Source organism: Tasmannia lanceolata, unplaced genomic scaffold (genome assembly GCF_043159265.1).
Source record: "Tasmannia lanceolata isolate RefF3 unplaced genomic scaffold, GAP_Taslan_0.1 ptg000016l, whole genome shotgun sequence".
Classification (NCBI taxonomy): domain Eukaryota; kingdom Viridiplantae; phylum Streptophyta; class Magnoliopsida; order Canellales; family Winteraceae; genus Tasmannia; species Tasmannia lanceolata.
This window is the reverse complement of record NW_027518693.1, coordinates 5,990,931-6,005,011: the sequence shown is the minus strand read 5'-3', so window position 1 is coordinate 6,005,011 and position 14,081 is coordinate 5,990,931. Positions and strand designations below refer to the sequence as shown.

The 14,081-nt window shown below is 38.5% G+C and overlaps 2 protein-coding genes and 1 long non-coding RNA gene across 4 annotated transcripts; 2 read left to right on the top strand and 1 right to left on the bottom strand.

The window, feature by feature from the left end:
* The first annotated feature begins 2,528 nt into the window (after window positions 1-2,528).
* LOC143848718 (putative NAC domain-containing protein 94) lies at window positions 2,529-5,401 on the top strand. Of its 2 annotated transcripts, none has more exons than XM_077357717.1 (3): window positions 2,529-3,635; window positions 4,191-4,492; window positions 4,568-5,401. In XM_077357717.1, the coding sequence occupies exons 1-3, from the start codon at window positions 3,455-3,457 to the stop codon at window positions 5,243-5,245; spliced, it is 1,161 nt and encodes a 386-aa protein (XP_077213832.1). In that variant the 5' UTR covers window positions 2,529-3,454; the 3' UTR covers window positions 5,246-5,401. The 2 variants fall into 2 exon arrangements, with proteins under 2 accessions (XP_077213832.1, XP_077213831.1); XM_077357716.1 differs by having other exon boundaries at window positions 4,188-4,492.
* A 663-nt stretch (window positions 5,402-6,064) lies between these two features.
* OTP87 (pentatricopeptide (PPR) repeat-containing protein) lies at window positions 6,065-9,656 on the bottom strand. Its single transcript, XM_077357223.1, has one exon. It carries the CDS (start codon window positions 9,222-9,224, stop codon window positions 6,657-6,659), a length of 2,568 nt encoding a protein of 855 aa, XP_077213338.1. The 5' UTR covers window positions 9,225-9,656; the 3' UTR covers window positions 6,065-6,656.
* Window positions 9,657-10,339: 683 nt separating this feature from the next.
* Window positions 10,340-13,544, top strand: LOC143849067 (uncharacterized). Its single transcript, XR_013235536.1, has 3 exons — window positions 10,340-10,474; window positions 10,569-10,650; window positions 13,191-13,544. It is a non-coding gene; the product is annotated as an uncharacterized LOC143849067 (long non-coding RNA).
* The last annotated feature ends 537 nt before the right edge of the window (window positions 13,545-14,081 follow it).

Sequence of the window (14,081 nt, the reverse complement as noted above, 5' to 3'; positions counted from 1 at the left end):
CAACAAGATTGGAAGATCTGGGAAACCCATTTAGTGGGCCCTATTTTTTTTAATTTTTTTTTTATGAACTATTGTACAAAAATCACATGGATTGGATGATATTAAAGCATATTTGTCCGTAAAATATGAAAAATTGAACAATTTTTTTGTAATACGACCACACTAATGGGAGGGCCCACAGTATGAATGGTCCAGATCACCTGATGTATGAAGTTTTTGTAATCCAACCACACTAATGAGAGGGCCCACGATATGAATGGTCCAAACTCCAAATCAGCCTAGGTATGAAATTTTTGTAATCCGACCACCCACCATATGAATGGTATTTCATTTATATGTTTTTGTTTGGCGGATAACCTCGTGGTCTATTAGTACCTAAGACCGCCGATGTATGTTCACATAGAAGCCTTTTAGGGAGCTTTGGGTTGCTTATTAAATTCATAAAAATAATAATTTTCAACTGATCAATAGAATTTTATTTTCAAATGCTTGGTTCAATAAACAAAAAAGACAAAAAAAAGAGAGAAAATGATTCCTATATTGGAAACATGGATAGTTTTCGGAGGTTGATGTTCACAATCACATATACTACAAAAGCATGTTAACAAGCATTGTTTTTTAGTTAGTTAAGGAAAAGTCATTGCACGAATGGACCCATAACCACGTATATGGTGATGTGGTCTAAGGATACTAATTCAGCCTATTGTTTTTGGTCCCACTCTAATTGGATGATTCTAGACCGTCGATCATGCCTGATGAAGATGTTCTTCAATGAATCTTTAAGCCGTTGATTTTTGCATGCCTTCATCTTGTGAATGGGATCTCCAATCAGGGTCGGACAAAGACCCACTGGGTTGCCTTGTAATGACTATTCAAGCACTATGCCATGTGTGCACTGAGCCATGACCCTTTTTGTTCACCTTAGTCAATCTCTTTATTTTTATAAAAAGGGAAGGATATATTCGCCCTTTTCTCACTTGGGGCAGCCCCCTTTTACACCAGAGGGTCTTTGGTGAAGGATGACATGTGTAAACATGGGAGGTTAGAGCTAGTGCGCAAACTTAACATATAAAATAGAAAGCATGAAGAAGCCAAGGGCTTTTAGGCAAATTAGGGTTCTGAAAAATCATTAAAAATTCCTCTACAATTAATTAATTATAATTAAATAAAAGGATTTGTTGGAGACAAAATAAAAAGAAATTTGTTTTTGGGACTTTAATGTATGTTCACATTGAATGAGGGGAGGAGACTTGGATTCGAAGAGTTTCACCTACTTTTTGACTTGAGTTTCACGCTTGCAAGGAGGGATGCAAGCCCTAGGTCAAGGAATAGACAAGAGTGGTTTGAACCGAGGGCTAGATTTGAGGAATTTCACTGAGTTTGGAGTCCAAAGTTGGAGATTTGACTCAATGATCCTTCCATTTATTAGTGTCCTTCACTTGTTCTCCACTTGGCAGACATGGTTAGCAAACTCAGTAATAGAAATGGGTTAAAATATCATAATGGGTTGATCTTTGAAGGGGTGTAGACTTTAGTTCCTTTCAAATAGTTCATTAACTCTACACTAAGTCAGGAATATTAAAGACCCAAAACACCTATATAGCATTTAGATGGAAAGATTCAGGAGAGTTCGTCCTCTTTAGAGAGAGAGAGAGAGAGAGAGAGAGAGAGAGAGAGAGAGAGAGTTCTTATAAGGAGGATAGCCTTGCATGCACGTCAGCACGTGCATGAAAAAAACAAGTATGGCCCACAATATTATGTGATCTAAACCGTTCATTTGTTGGCCCCGACAGCAAAATCGACCATCACCCAATGCATAAGCAGCATAGTGCTTGGTGATGAGACCGTTGATCTGATGGGTCTTCATAGAGTGACCCATTGGGTCCATGTTTGATGCCAAATGGAGATCTCATTCAGAAGTTTGGCGCAGGCAAAAATCAACGGCTTAAAGATAAAATTTGGACATTTTTTTCATCACTCTTGATCAAAAGTTTATAATCATGAATTGAGGGTGTGATCAAGGGCAATAGCCCATCCTTGTGACAGCCAGCAATATGTATGGGCCCGATCACTGATCACTGTACAGGTGGCAGTGGATCAACTCTGGTTTGTTGTCAGTAGCAGAATAATGCTTTGATTACGAGTACCTAAATCAGGGGCAGAACAGTCATTATGCCAGTGGCTAACGTTAACTTCCACCCAAGTAGTGAGAAATAGCATTTTCATTGGCAATGAACTCTGGCTTCACCCCACCTAGGGGTGATTGGGAAGTCAGTATTCCTCAAAAACGAGTAGTGGGTCCCTTTGCTCAAATGTTTTGTTTACATATTTGTGAGGCAAAGTGGGGCCCATTATACAAATGGTTGTCTATGTTTGTAAGTGTAAGTGGGCCTCACCCTTTACATTTCTTTCATGAGAGAAATCTCCATGAGTGATGAGATCCCAAATATCCACTGACAGGTCAGGATATAGAATGAAATAAAGCAGACCTAAAAAGAAAATGAAATAGGCTTTTTGGATCATGAGAAACTAAAAGAATATGTAAAATAGATAAAAGGGATTTGAAGGAATTTGCAGGGAATCTAGTGATTGAATATAGATTTGAATTCTAGTGTTGGGAATCGGATCAGTTGCACGTTTACAAAATTCCAAACAATAAAATATTTCCTTGAAGCTTGGTTTGTCTTGATTTGCTGGGGATAAAAAATGTTCCATGGGGATGAATATGAGAAGTGTGAAAAGAAAACGATTTGAAAATCCCAAAAACTGCTGATTTTGTAGCTTCTTGAGATCCTTCTCAGTGGATTTAAACAACCCAACTGGTCTCAAGAAAGGAAGTTGAAGAGCCTTCATTGAAAAACCACTGTCTGACTTGGTTGTCTTGGTAGTTGTTTTGGGTTGTTAGCAAGTGTTTTTAAGAACTTTGCTTAATTGTCGCGAAAACCCGCTCTCAATTACAGTCTCCCCGAAAGATCGGCTGAAGATTCGGAGGCAGGTCTTCTTCTCAGGAACCATATAATGGCATTGAATTAAGTGAACTGAACTGTTAATTGGGTTCACTGAGTTCATCCCATAGACTTCAGAGCTTAAGCTCTTTTTTCTTTTTTTTACTGTTGGAGAGTTTCTGACACTTCCACTGATGGGTCCTGTTTAGATTTGCAGAAACTTTTAGAAACTTGTTTACACTTGTGTCCTGTAGTTGAAGAAATCTTGGTTTGGCTTTAGGCTTGCCAAGAAGAATAGACAGACAGTTCTGAAGCAGTGTCATAAAGTTTGATATATTTGTGTTGATTTGGAGAGAAAGGAAAGGAGTCTGTTTACAAGTGAGAACTGAGGAGTTCAAATATCAAATACTAGGAAAGGAAGTTCCATTTTGTTTATCTTAGAATTTGTTTTTCTTTTCTTTTACTTAATATCCAATAAGCTTGTAGTTAGTTAGAAGGGAGGGAGAGTTATGGATGAAAAGTATGATGTGGAAAAGGTGGATGAAGTGATTCTGCCTGGATTTCGATTTCATCCAACGGACGAGGAGCTCGTTGGGTTCTATCTGAAGAGGAAGATTCAACAGAGGCCCTTGTCTATAGAGCTTATTAAGCAACTTGATATCTACAAGTTCGATCCATGGGATCTTCCGAGTAAGATATTTCAAATTTGATGCATATTTTCGCAGTTTTAAAGCTGGGTTTCATCTCCTCTATTTCCAGTGGTTTCCTTAGATTTTTTTGGCTTGGGTGTATAGAAAGTTCTCTGTTTTCAGCCACTTGTTTTGCACGGATGCTAATTATAGCAGAAGCTTTGCATCACTTGGAAGATTTAGTGAATTTGATTCCCTGCACTTTTTTCAGTGAAACTGATGACCTTCAATTATGTATTCAAGTGAACCTTGACACTCTTCTTACCACCATATTTTACTTTCAGGGTTCTCAAAGTTGCTGTTATGTGGTAGTGACATAGAAGTTTTTACCCATTAAAATGATGCTTAAATGTCATAAAACTTATGTTGTAAAGACTTACGCTGGTGTTATATTTCAGTTCCTTGTAGTCTGCTGAGACTTTTAAGGGAACAGATATGAAGCCTTTATGTTTAGTCAAACATAAAGATACTATCTAGTGTCTTTCACCTATTCTTTTTTATCTCTTCCTTAATCTTGCGTTTGACAAAACACTGTTTTGTGTTTCTTTGCAAGAAGACATGGCGACGACCGGCGAGAAGGAATCGTATTTCTACTGTCCAAGGGACCGGAAATATAGGAACAGCGCAAGGCCTAACAGAGTCACAAGAGCTGGGTTTTGGAAAGCAACTGGAACAGATAGACCCATCTACTCCACAGAAGGAACCAAGTGCATAGGATTGAAGAAATCCCTTGTTTTCTACAAAGGCAGAGCTGCCAAAGGGATCAAAACTGACTGGATGATGCATGAATTTCGGCTGCCTTCGATCACTGATTCAATGCACCCCAAAAGAACAATAGACAAAAACCTTCCTCCAAATGTAAATATTCTACTCAGTTTCTTTTTATATTCTCACTCACTACAGTATGGATAATAACATAATTGAGGCCTGCAGGATTCATGGGCGATTTGCAGGATCTTCAAGAAAACCAACACTGTGGCGCAAAGAGCTCTCTCCCATTCTTGGGTATCTCCATTACCAGAAATTACCACTTCAGACATATTTTCACACACAGTACAAGGCACCCAGTTTGCTTCAGAGAACATCCCGTGCACCAGTGAGGCCGGATCGACATTTCAGTTCTGCTGTAATGACATACAACAGTCTACTATGAATTTCTCTCCCGTAGATTTTTCCTCATACAAACACACTAATCCAACACTTTATAAGCCATCTCTCCTTCCCATTTCAAGCACAGATGTTCCTTCCACCTTCATGTTCTCCCCATTCGAAATGTCGGTACCGGCTAAATGTAATGTCGATGTGATACGTGGGGATGTTGGTAAGCCCTCTGCTGGTATAGATTTTGGCTCACAGCACCAGTTTAACAGTTTCGGTGTCAATTTACCACAGGAGACACAATGGAATATAGACAATGGAGAAGAGATGTGCATAAGGAAGAATTCAGATTGCTGTCATATTAATAACCAGAGCGGAACTATAAGGACAGTTGGTTTTCCATTCAACGTATCGAATCTGAGTGACGCATGGAAACCAAATTTGCCATGGGATTCTCCCCCCGTTCCTAGTGAAATGTCCACAAGTTGTTCAACTAATAAGAGCTATACTTGAAATTTTACATACTGAAAGTACTTCTCATCTGTTAGTTTGAACTTTGAAGTTCATAGAGAAATATTCTTCATTATGTATTACTGCACATCATTTCTTTATTCCAAGGCTTGTGAACAGCAAAGCTAACAGAGTAGAGATGTGTTTGTTTAAGTTAAATTATTTGTCCTCATAGCTTATCTGATTAAGTAATGAATGCAAACAGTGCTTAAATGAGTAATCTGTGGTTCATAATTTGTCTGTGGCAAAGACACTACTTCGACTTTCAGATAAAAGCTACTTGAATCTAAAAGAGATCATGGTTGGATAACTAGAATCTAAGTTCTGTCCTTTATTGCTTACTCAAAATCTGTTCGATACCAGAGCATTACTAATCACTTTCCGTGTCATTAGCAAGAAAGCTAAATATCAAAAGCTTGTGGATTGAGTCTGATTCCATCCACACTGTCCGTGTCATTAATGGCACCCAGCATTGTCCATGGAGAAAGCACGACATCCTCAGCACCATCCGTTCAACTCTTCAGCACTTTGACTCTTGGAGGATGACCCACATATGGAATGAAGCAAACAAAGCTGCAGATAACCTCTCGCAATTTGATTATCAGTGTAAGGGTGTGTCAATTCTCCCGAATTTTAGATCTCCATCTCTTGATGATGTATTGGTTTCCGATGCTTTGGGAACCTCCTACGAAAGATTGTAACCTTCTCTATATTATTCAATGTCGGGGTCCGCCTAACCCCAGCTTACCTACCAAAAAAAATTACTAATCACTTCCCATGTACACACCACCAACTGATGTGCAATTTCTGGCAAAGGAAACATGAGAACGAATGTAATCTTTCTTCATTCTTTTCAATTTTGTTAATAAGGTGAAGTACAAGGTTTAAGAAGGAACCTTCAAAACTTTTACAGACAGGATGAGACGGTTAATACAACAAGAAAAAAGAAAGAAGGAAAGTAAAACAATAATACAAATCAAGACCAATATACAGTGTGAGCCAACAACCAGTGCTACTTGTACAGAAATATAGGGACACTTTTGACTTGAATAATTGAATTAGCTGAATAAAAGATGGCAACAGCCTAAAAATTAACTTCTCCTTTCTTCTCTTTTGCAATGGCCTTTCTTCATGAGCATGTAGTGTTACCCATAGTTTTAAAAGTCCTCCGCATCCGCGTCGACTCCCTCGAGTCGACTCGACTCCCTTTTACTTTGGGCCGCATTCTGCGTTCAATAAAAACTCCTTTGACTCTCCCGAATTATGACGGCGTCAACCGAGTACTTAGCTGCGTCAACCGAGTACTCTCTTATACATTGCCGAGTCAACCGAGTTCTAAGATGTTGTACTCAACATTGCTTTGAGTAAAACCTTGAGAGATCGAAAGTTGCAGCAGAAGTAGAAAGTTAAGTTTTCATACAAAACTCCATCCAGGTTCCTTCTTGACACCAACACCCTTCATCAAGCTTCTGATCTTTAGGACTTCTTCCCAGTTGCCAACATCTGCGGAGATGTTCGAAAGCGAGATGTAAGCTCCAGAATCGCAAGGCTGTAGCTCAAGAACCTTTTTGGCTGCTAATCTTCCAAGCTCGATATTTCCATGTACTCTGCAAGCACCAAGCAACGTCGTCCACACCAGAGTGTCGGGTTCTATAGGCATTGAATTGATGAAACTTTCAGCCTCTTTTAATCTCCCAGACCGGCCAAGTATATCGATCATACATGCATAGTGCCGTGCTTCTGGTTCAATTCCATAGTCTTTCACCATAGAATTCAGATAGAAATACCCTTCTTCCACCAAACCAGTATGGCTACAAGCAGATAAAATACCGACATAAGTCACTGAATCCGGTTCAGTTCCATATTCTCTCATCAACTCATATATTTTTAGTGCCTCTACGCCTTGTCCATGTTGAGCATAACCAGAAATCATTGCTGTCCAAGTTACCAGGTCTGGTTTGTCTATCTGATCAAATACTTTACAGGAATCATCAATGTTTCCGTATTTTGAGTACATAGTAACTAATGAACTACTCACAGAAAGGTCCAAATCTAAGCCTGTTTTCAAAGAATGGGCATGTAATTGCATACCCAAGTCTGATCTTGATAAATCTGAACACACGCCAAGGACTGATGAAATAGTAAAACAGTCAATTTCGAAACCATCAATCAGCATCAGGTGGAATTGCAATAGTGCCTCCTCACTATACCCATTTTGAGCGTAACCAGAAACCAAGGAGGACCACGAGACCTGATCTTTTCGAGGCATTAAGTCGAAGACTCTTTTCGCAAAAACTAAACTTTTGCATTTCGAATACATATTTACCAGAGTGCCACCAACAAGTAACTCCTTTCCAAGACCCACACGAAGAGCATACCCATGAACTTCTTTCCCTTTCCATATGGATTGATGAGCTGAACATGCCAGGAGAATGGCAGATAAAGTTATCTGATCAGGTTCGATTTCTTCACATAGCATATCTCTGAATAACAAAAATGCCTCATATGCAAGACCATGTTCTGCAAAACCCGCTATCATTGACGTCCATGAAACTCCATCTTTTTCTGGCATTTGTTTAAAGACTACATAAGCATCCTCTAGACTACCACATTTGGAGTACATGGTGAAAAGAGAACTACCCACAGAAATATCAAGAACCAACCCAGCTTTAACAACATAGGAGTGTATCTGTTTCCCCAAGTCTAAACATCCTATAATACTCAAAACACTAGAACTGCAAAACTTATCAGGCCTCAGGCCTTTGCAAAACATCCTCCTAAACAATTCAATTGACTTTCTTGAACTCTCATTCTTAGCGAAACCAGATATCATAACTGCCCAAGTGCCTAAATTCTCCATACAGCCCATCTCTTCAAACACCTTCTCAGACAACCCAATTTCACCATTTTTTGCATACATATTGATTAAAGTATCTTTAACTGTGGTAAAAAACCCAGTTTTTAAAATCAAGCTATGAATTTGAATGGCTTCTCTTGCCATTGCGGGTTTAGCACAAGCAGTTAACACACTTGTAAAAGTGTAGCTGTTAATCTCAACCCCAATTTCTTTCATTTCTTTGAAAAAATTCAGGGCATTAACAGAATCCTCATTCTGAACAAAACCAGAAATAATAGCAGTCCAAGACACAACATTTCGAGTTGGCATCCCAACGAATTCCTTCACTGCTTCATTAATATCACCACATTTAGCATACAAATCAACAATAGAAGTTGCTACAAATATATCATTTTCTAAACCAAATTTAATCACCCACCCATGTATCCCTCTCCCCAGCTCTAATTCTCCAACTGCAGTACAAGCTGTTAAAATACTCGAAAATGTAAAACCATTTGGCATTGAAAATCGATCTAACATCCGACGAAAAAGATTTATAGCAACCCAATTCTCTCCATTTCTAACACCCCCAGCAATGATGGTATTCCAACAAACCACATTCTCATCAGGAAGCTCTGTAAATACGCTTAGTGCATCATCAAAATTACAACTTTTTGCAAACAAGTCTATCATTTCATTACAAATGTAGGCATCTGAAACAAAACCAGCTTTAACTATAAGAGAGTAAACCTGCTTACCAAATCTCATAGACTGAGATGAGGCACAAGCCGAAAGTACAGTCCCATAAGTTATGTGATTGGGATTGAACCCAGAAGAATGCATTCTAGAGAAAATTCTCTGTGATTCATCAAATTGAAAGCTCTGATTATATCCAGAAATCATGAGATTCCAAGAGACAGAGTTTGGGTGAGGAATTTCATCAAACACGCAGATTGCGTCATTCAGTGCGGAGAATTTACTATAGAAATCGACAAGAGTGTTAGAAATGAAGATATCTGATTGAAGAAGAGCTGTTTTGATGATGTTGGCATGGAGGGATTTGATTTGTGTGATTGTGGGCTTACTGTTTTTAGTGAGGTAATTGAAGATATGAAATGGGTTGTAAGGAAGTGAGATTCTTCCCATATCTGCTCTGAATTAATGGGGTTTTGACGACATGTAAGGTGGAGATGAAATGGATGAAGGAAATTGAAATGGGTGTTTGGAAGTACAGGTGGAGGAGTTCATTTGATTGTTTAAAGAAGAGGATTCTGCATGGTAGCCGTTTGTTTTTTAGTTTTATATGTTTGGGGTTTTTGCAAAAGAAGTCTCTTACTTTCCCTTATTTGCAAAAGCATTGACAACTTTTTTTTTTTTTTTAATGAAAAAAGCTTTGACAACTTTAAATACAGTCATCTCATTTTAGTAAATCTTGCAAAACCAGTCTTGCCATCAATTTGTGACCTATTGCCAATGGTAACTTATAAAATAACCAAAATATCCTTATAAGTGAAAGTACAAAAATTGCTTCAATTAAAAACTATGATTTAATTTGGGAAATGATAAAAGAAGGGGACTGATATCTAGGGGTGTGCATTATTCGGGTTTAACCGAATAACCTAACCGAACCGAATTGTTTCGGTTATTTCGGTTCAGGTTTTGGTCAATTCGGTTCGGTTTCGATTTTGCATCTCCTCATAAATCAGTTTTTGGTTTCGGCTTCGGTTTCGATCAAAAATTATTTCGGATAACCGAAAAACCGAATTGTGGCAAGTACTATATTCAGAGATTCAAACTCAAACGAAACGAGAGCGCCATTTACGTTCTCGAGGCGCCAGTGCTGAGGCTAGTTAGACACCTGTCTATTATAAAATGATTTCTCATACACGTAGCATGTAGCCATAAATTTAGAGAACGAGGACTAATAAGTGGCCTTGCTTCTTACTAACATAACGTATGTGCCCCAATGACTGTCGTTGAAGAGAGACTTTATGAATTATGACGTCATTGCCCTCTTCTATGGATGCATATTTCTTACTATGTTGTCGGAGAAATCACTTGATTTAAATGACGGTTCGGTACAGTGTGTTACACCCGTAATTAAATTTAAGATCAAGGGCAACATCTAAAGAGTTTATGTTATTGTGAGAGTAAATGATATATTCACCCCTTTTTTCAGGTGTAATATTATAAACGAAAGGGGCTGTCTTGAATAATAAAAAGGGGGTGAAGTGAATAACTTAAAACTTAAAAACTAAAGGCTAAAATTAGGGCTCTCTTCTTTTCTTTTTATTTTATCTAAAAACTCAGAGAGAGCATGGGTTTTCTTCTTCTTCTTCTCTCTCTCTCTCTGCCGTTGGTGCCTCCGTGGCTTCGCCTCCGGCCACCTCTCAACGGTAAGAGTTTAAGATCCTCTCCCTTATTTTTGTCTTTTTTTTTCTTTCTTTATCTTTCTCATTTTAGGGTTTTGATGTCTCTCTCCTCTTTCAGTCTTTGTTTTGGGAATTTCTCTGGTTTTGGTCCGAGAAATCCAATCCCGCAAATCCGGAAAGGTTCGAGAGCTCCATCAGAGGTATGGGTTCTTTTTCTTTTTTCTTTTTTGCCTTTTGTTACTTTTTTCTGAAGCAATTTGAGAAGCTCAGAAAAATAAAAAACCAAAATGGGAAAGAGAAGACGAATCTGGGGTTTTTCTTCTCTCTCTCTCTCTCTCTCTCTCTCTCTCTCTCTCTCTTTCTTCTATATTTCTACTTGGGTGCAAAATCTAGAGTTTCTCTTCCAGGCCTTTAATTATTCTCACTATTATTTCATTATTCTCACTATTTGGTTCGGTTAGCAAATAATTCGGTTCGGTTTCGGTTAGCAAAATTAGGTAACCGAAATATTTCGGTTCGGTTAATTTTGTTAAAATCGGTTCGGTTAAAACCGATTGAACACCCTAGTGATATTCCTCCCCCCCCCCCCCCCCCCCCAACAGAAATTGTTAACTTTTATGCTTTTGGAGTTAAAAGTTGCTTCTCCGTCCCTTAATAAAAGTTAAAGAAAACTGCTAAAGGGGGGAAAATATCCATCAGAGAGGGGGAAATATCACTGCCCTAAAAGAATCCCCTTTTCACTCTTCCTGCCCTTTCACTAAGGGTGTCAACGGATCTACCTCGGATTGGATCCACCTATGTCTTAGTCACAATCCATTAACATCTCTTATCGGTCGGATCATATTCAGAGGGTTCTTCAGATCTACTAACCCTGTTTCGGTCAGATCCATTTCAAATAGGACCAAGTGTACTATTGGGTACTATTTTTGTTTTACACAGTTAAAAGTCCTCAGAAGAGGGCGGCGGAGAGAGAGCAAGTCCAAGCATGACTAGTAGCCACGAGGGTGAGCCGCAATGCAGTGGGTTAGGGACTTGGGGTCAATGGTTAGAGAAGGAAGAAAAGGGGGTGACTTGAGACTTGAGAGAGATGAAAGAAATATACTAAAAATAGGAATCATTTGAAAAAAATGCTCCAATTATTTTAACTAAAAAGACGCTTAGAATAATACTTGCAGTTATAACAATTAGAGGGCATCTTCATAAAGGGAAATGATTTCAGCGCCACAATGTTTTGATAAACATGCGCTCCACTTGTTTGCTGTGTAGTATTTAGAGGATATTATGGTTCTCAAAAAGCTCTCAAAGCCCTTTAAATGCTACACAACAAACAAGTGGAGCGCATGTTTATCAAAACATTGTGGCGCTGAAATCATTTCCCTTTCATAAAATAGTATAAGAAAATCAGATTTAGGGATGTCCCACGGGCTTTTTTTAGTTGTCTAGATCTGATCAGTAATAATTTTGGATCCTATAATAGGATGGATCCTAGTAATGTGTCTAGATCTTGTCCATTTGGATTCGGATGGTCCATCGAACCGTTGGGTCCATTGACACCCCTGCCTTTGACCCATTTTGGGGCCCACCTCATTAAAACATGTGGTAAAATTTTGAGCTAATGCATGGGTTTGAATGGAGTTGGCAGGATCTATCCAATCAAGAATAGGGGTAAATAGGTAAGACCCACCCATTTGGGTGGAGATGGTGGGCCCACTCAAGGGTGTAAAATGATTGGGCCCACCATATGCATGGTTTTGGGTAGAGATGGTGGGCCCTAACATATCAACACCCGAAGTGTAAATGGTGAGCCCCACCCTGCATGGTGTAAAATGTTGGGCCTTACCTTATCAAAACATGTGTTGTATAATTATGGACCCCACCATGCTATGCATGATGTGTAAAAGACCTACCATAGAAAAGACTCAGTAGTAAACATTTTCCATGGAAATAAAAAGAATGAAAGAGGAGAGAAAAATGTTTGGCATATCATATAGATTTTGGCCATTTTATTAGTAAAACAAAGTTAGTCATGGGTAATTTGGTCACAGATATATGGCAAAGACACTGGATTTGCAAATATACTCAAATGTGGTGAGTCTATTTGTAAATTGACAAACAAGAAAACTACAAATAAGACAAAGTGGAGACTTCTTTTGCAAAAACCCCAAGTATAGAAGGGAAAAACAAACTATACCACAATCAACCTGAATCACCGACCCCATCTACGCCAATTAGGCACCGAAGATGGGTCTTTTGCCTCCATCAATGCCTAACTCTCATCACTTTAGAAATCATCTAACTTCAGGAAAATGAAAAAACAAATAGCGGATAGGTTAAAAGAAGAGCAAATAAATCGTAAATTTGTCAACAGTCCTTATCAACATAAAAGTGGCCATCTATATAGTGAGTAATGGTAATTTTTATAATGTGCAGATGTCTTGCATTCACTTGTAGACGATATCATTTTGCTAGTTGGATCTCTTCTAAATATTGTAAACAAGAATTACAATAAAATATACTAGGGAAATGATTTCAGCGCTCCAATGTTTTTATAAACATGCGCTCACTTGTTTGTCGTGTATTATTTAAAGGGTTTTAAGAGCTTTTTGAGAACCGTAATATCCTCTGACATCCCTTTAAATACTACAGGACAAACAAGTGGAGCGCATGTTTATTAAAACACTTGAGCGCAGAAATCATTTCCCAATATGTTATCATTTCCTAAATGAAAATTTATGTGCAGATGTCTTGTATTCTAGCAGTGATCCGCCACCATAATGGATTTATGCAAGTGACAGACATGCGAGTCGAGTTGTGCGATTAGCTCCTTGGGAATGTAGAGGGAGGGCGCCCTGCCGGATTTTTAGGGCACACTCTAGTAGGAAAAATCAATTTTTGATTTGTGCTATAAGGTTATTGTTGTAATTTCATGACGTCGTGACATTAGTATATAAGCATCTAATATTGGGGGTGGGGTTTTTGAGTGTTTCGTAGCCCAGAGGAAAGGGAAGAGCATTTGTAACCCTAATCAAAATATTGAAACTCTCTTCTGCTACAGGGCACCCTTTCAAACTAAGTAAATCTTGTGCTTTTACTATTTCATGTGTTGTGTTTCTTGCATCTCAACTTGTAATTGGCTGCACATCGTGTATGATACTGTTTTGAGACATCAGAAATTTCTTAAGAGTTTTTTAAACAGAAATGATATCAACACTCCCATATTTCAATGGAGGAATACATCAGTAGGGCACCCTCAATTTAATAGAATATGGCATACTTACTACAAGTCTACCATGACCGTTCATTCGAGAGGACTTGTTTTTGGATCCTATGACTCAAAAATCAAGCTAATGTTACAATCTTATTATTGATATGATTTTTGTAACATATGAGATCCCAAAGCAAGAGTAACCAAGTGGACGGTTCAGATTAATTATTATTCCCCACTGAGTAGGCCACATTGTACTACAATGAGGCCGTGATGTATCCATACATTTCTCATGTTGATGAAGACATTCTTCAATTTATAAACACCATCAGATGAAGAGGAATGCTAACCTCAGGTGCGCCCTTGTAAAAAATTAAAAATCAGATGAAAGGGCGCCCCGTTTGGTTGCACGTCTCCAAAATGCAA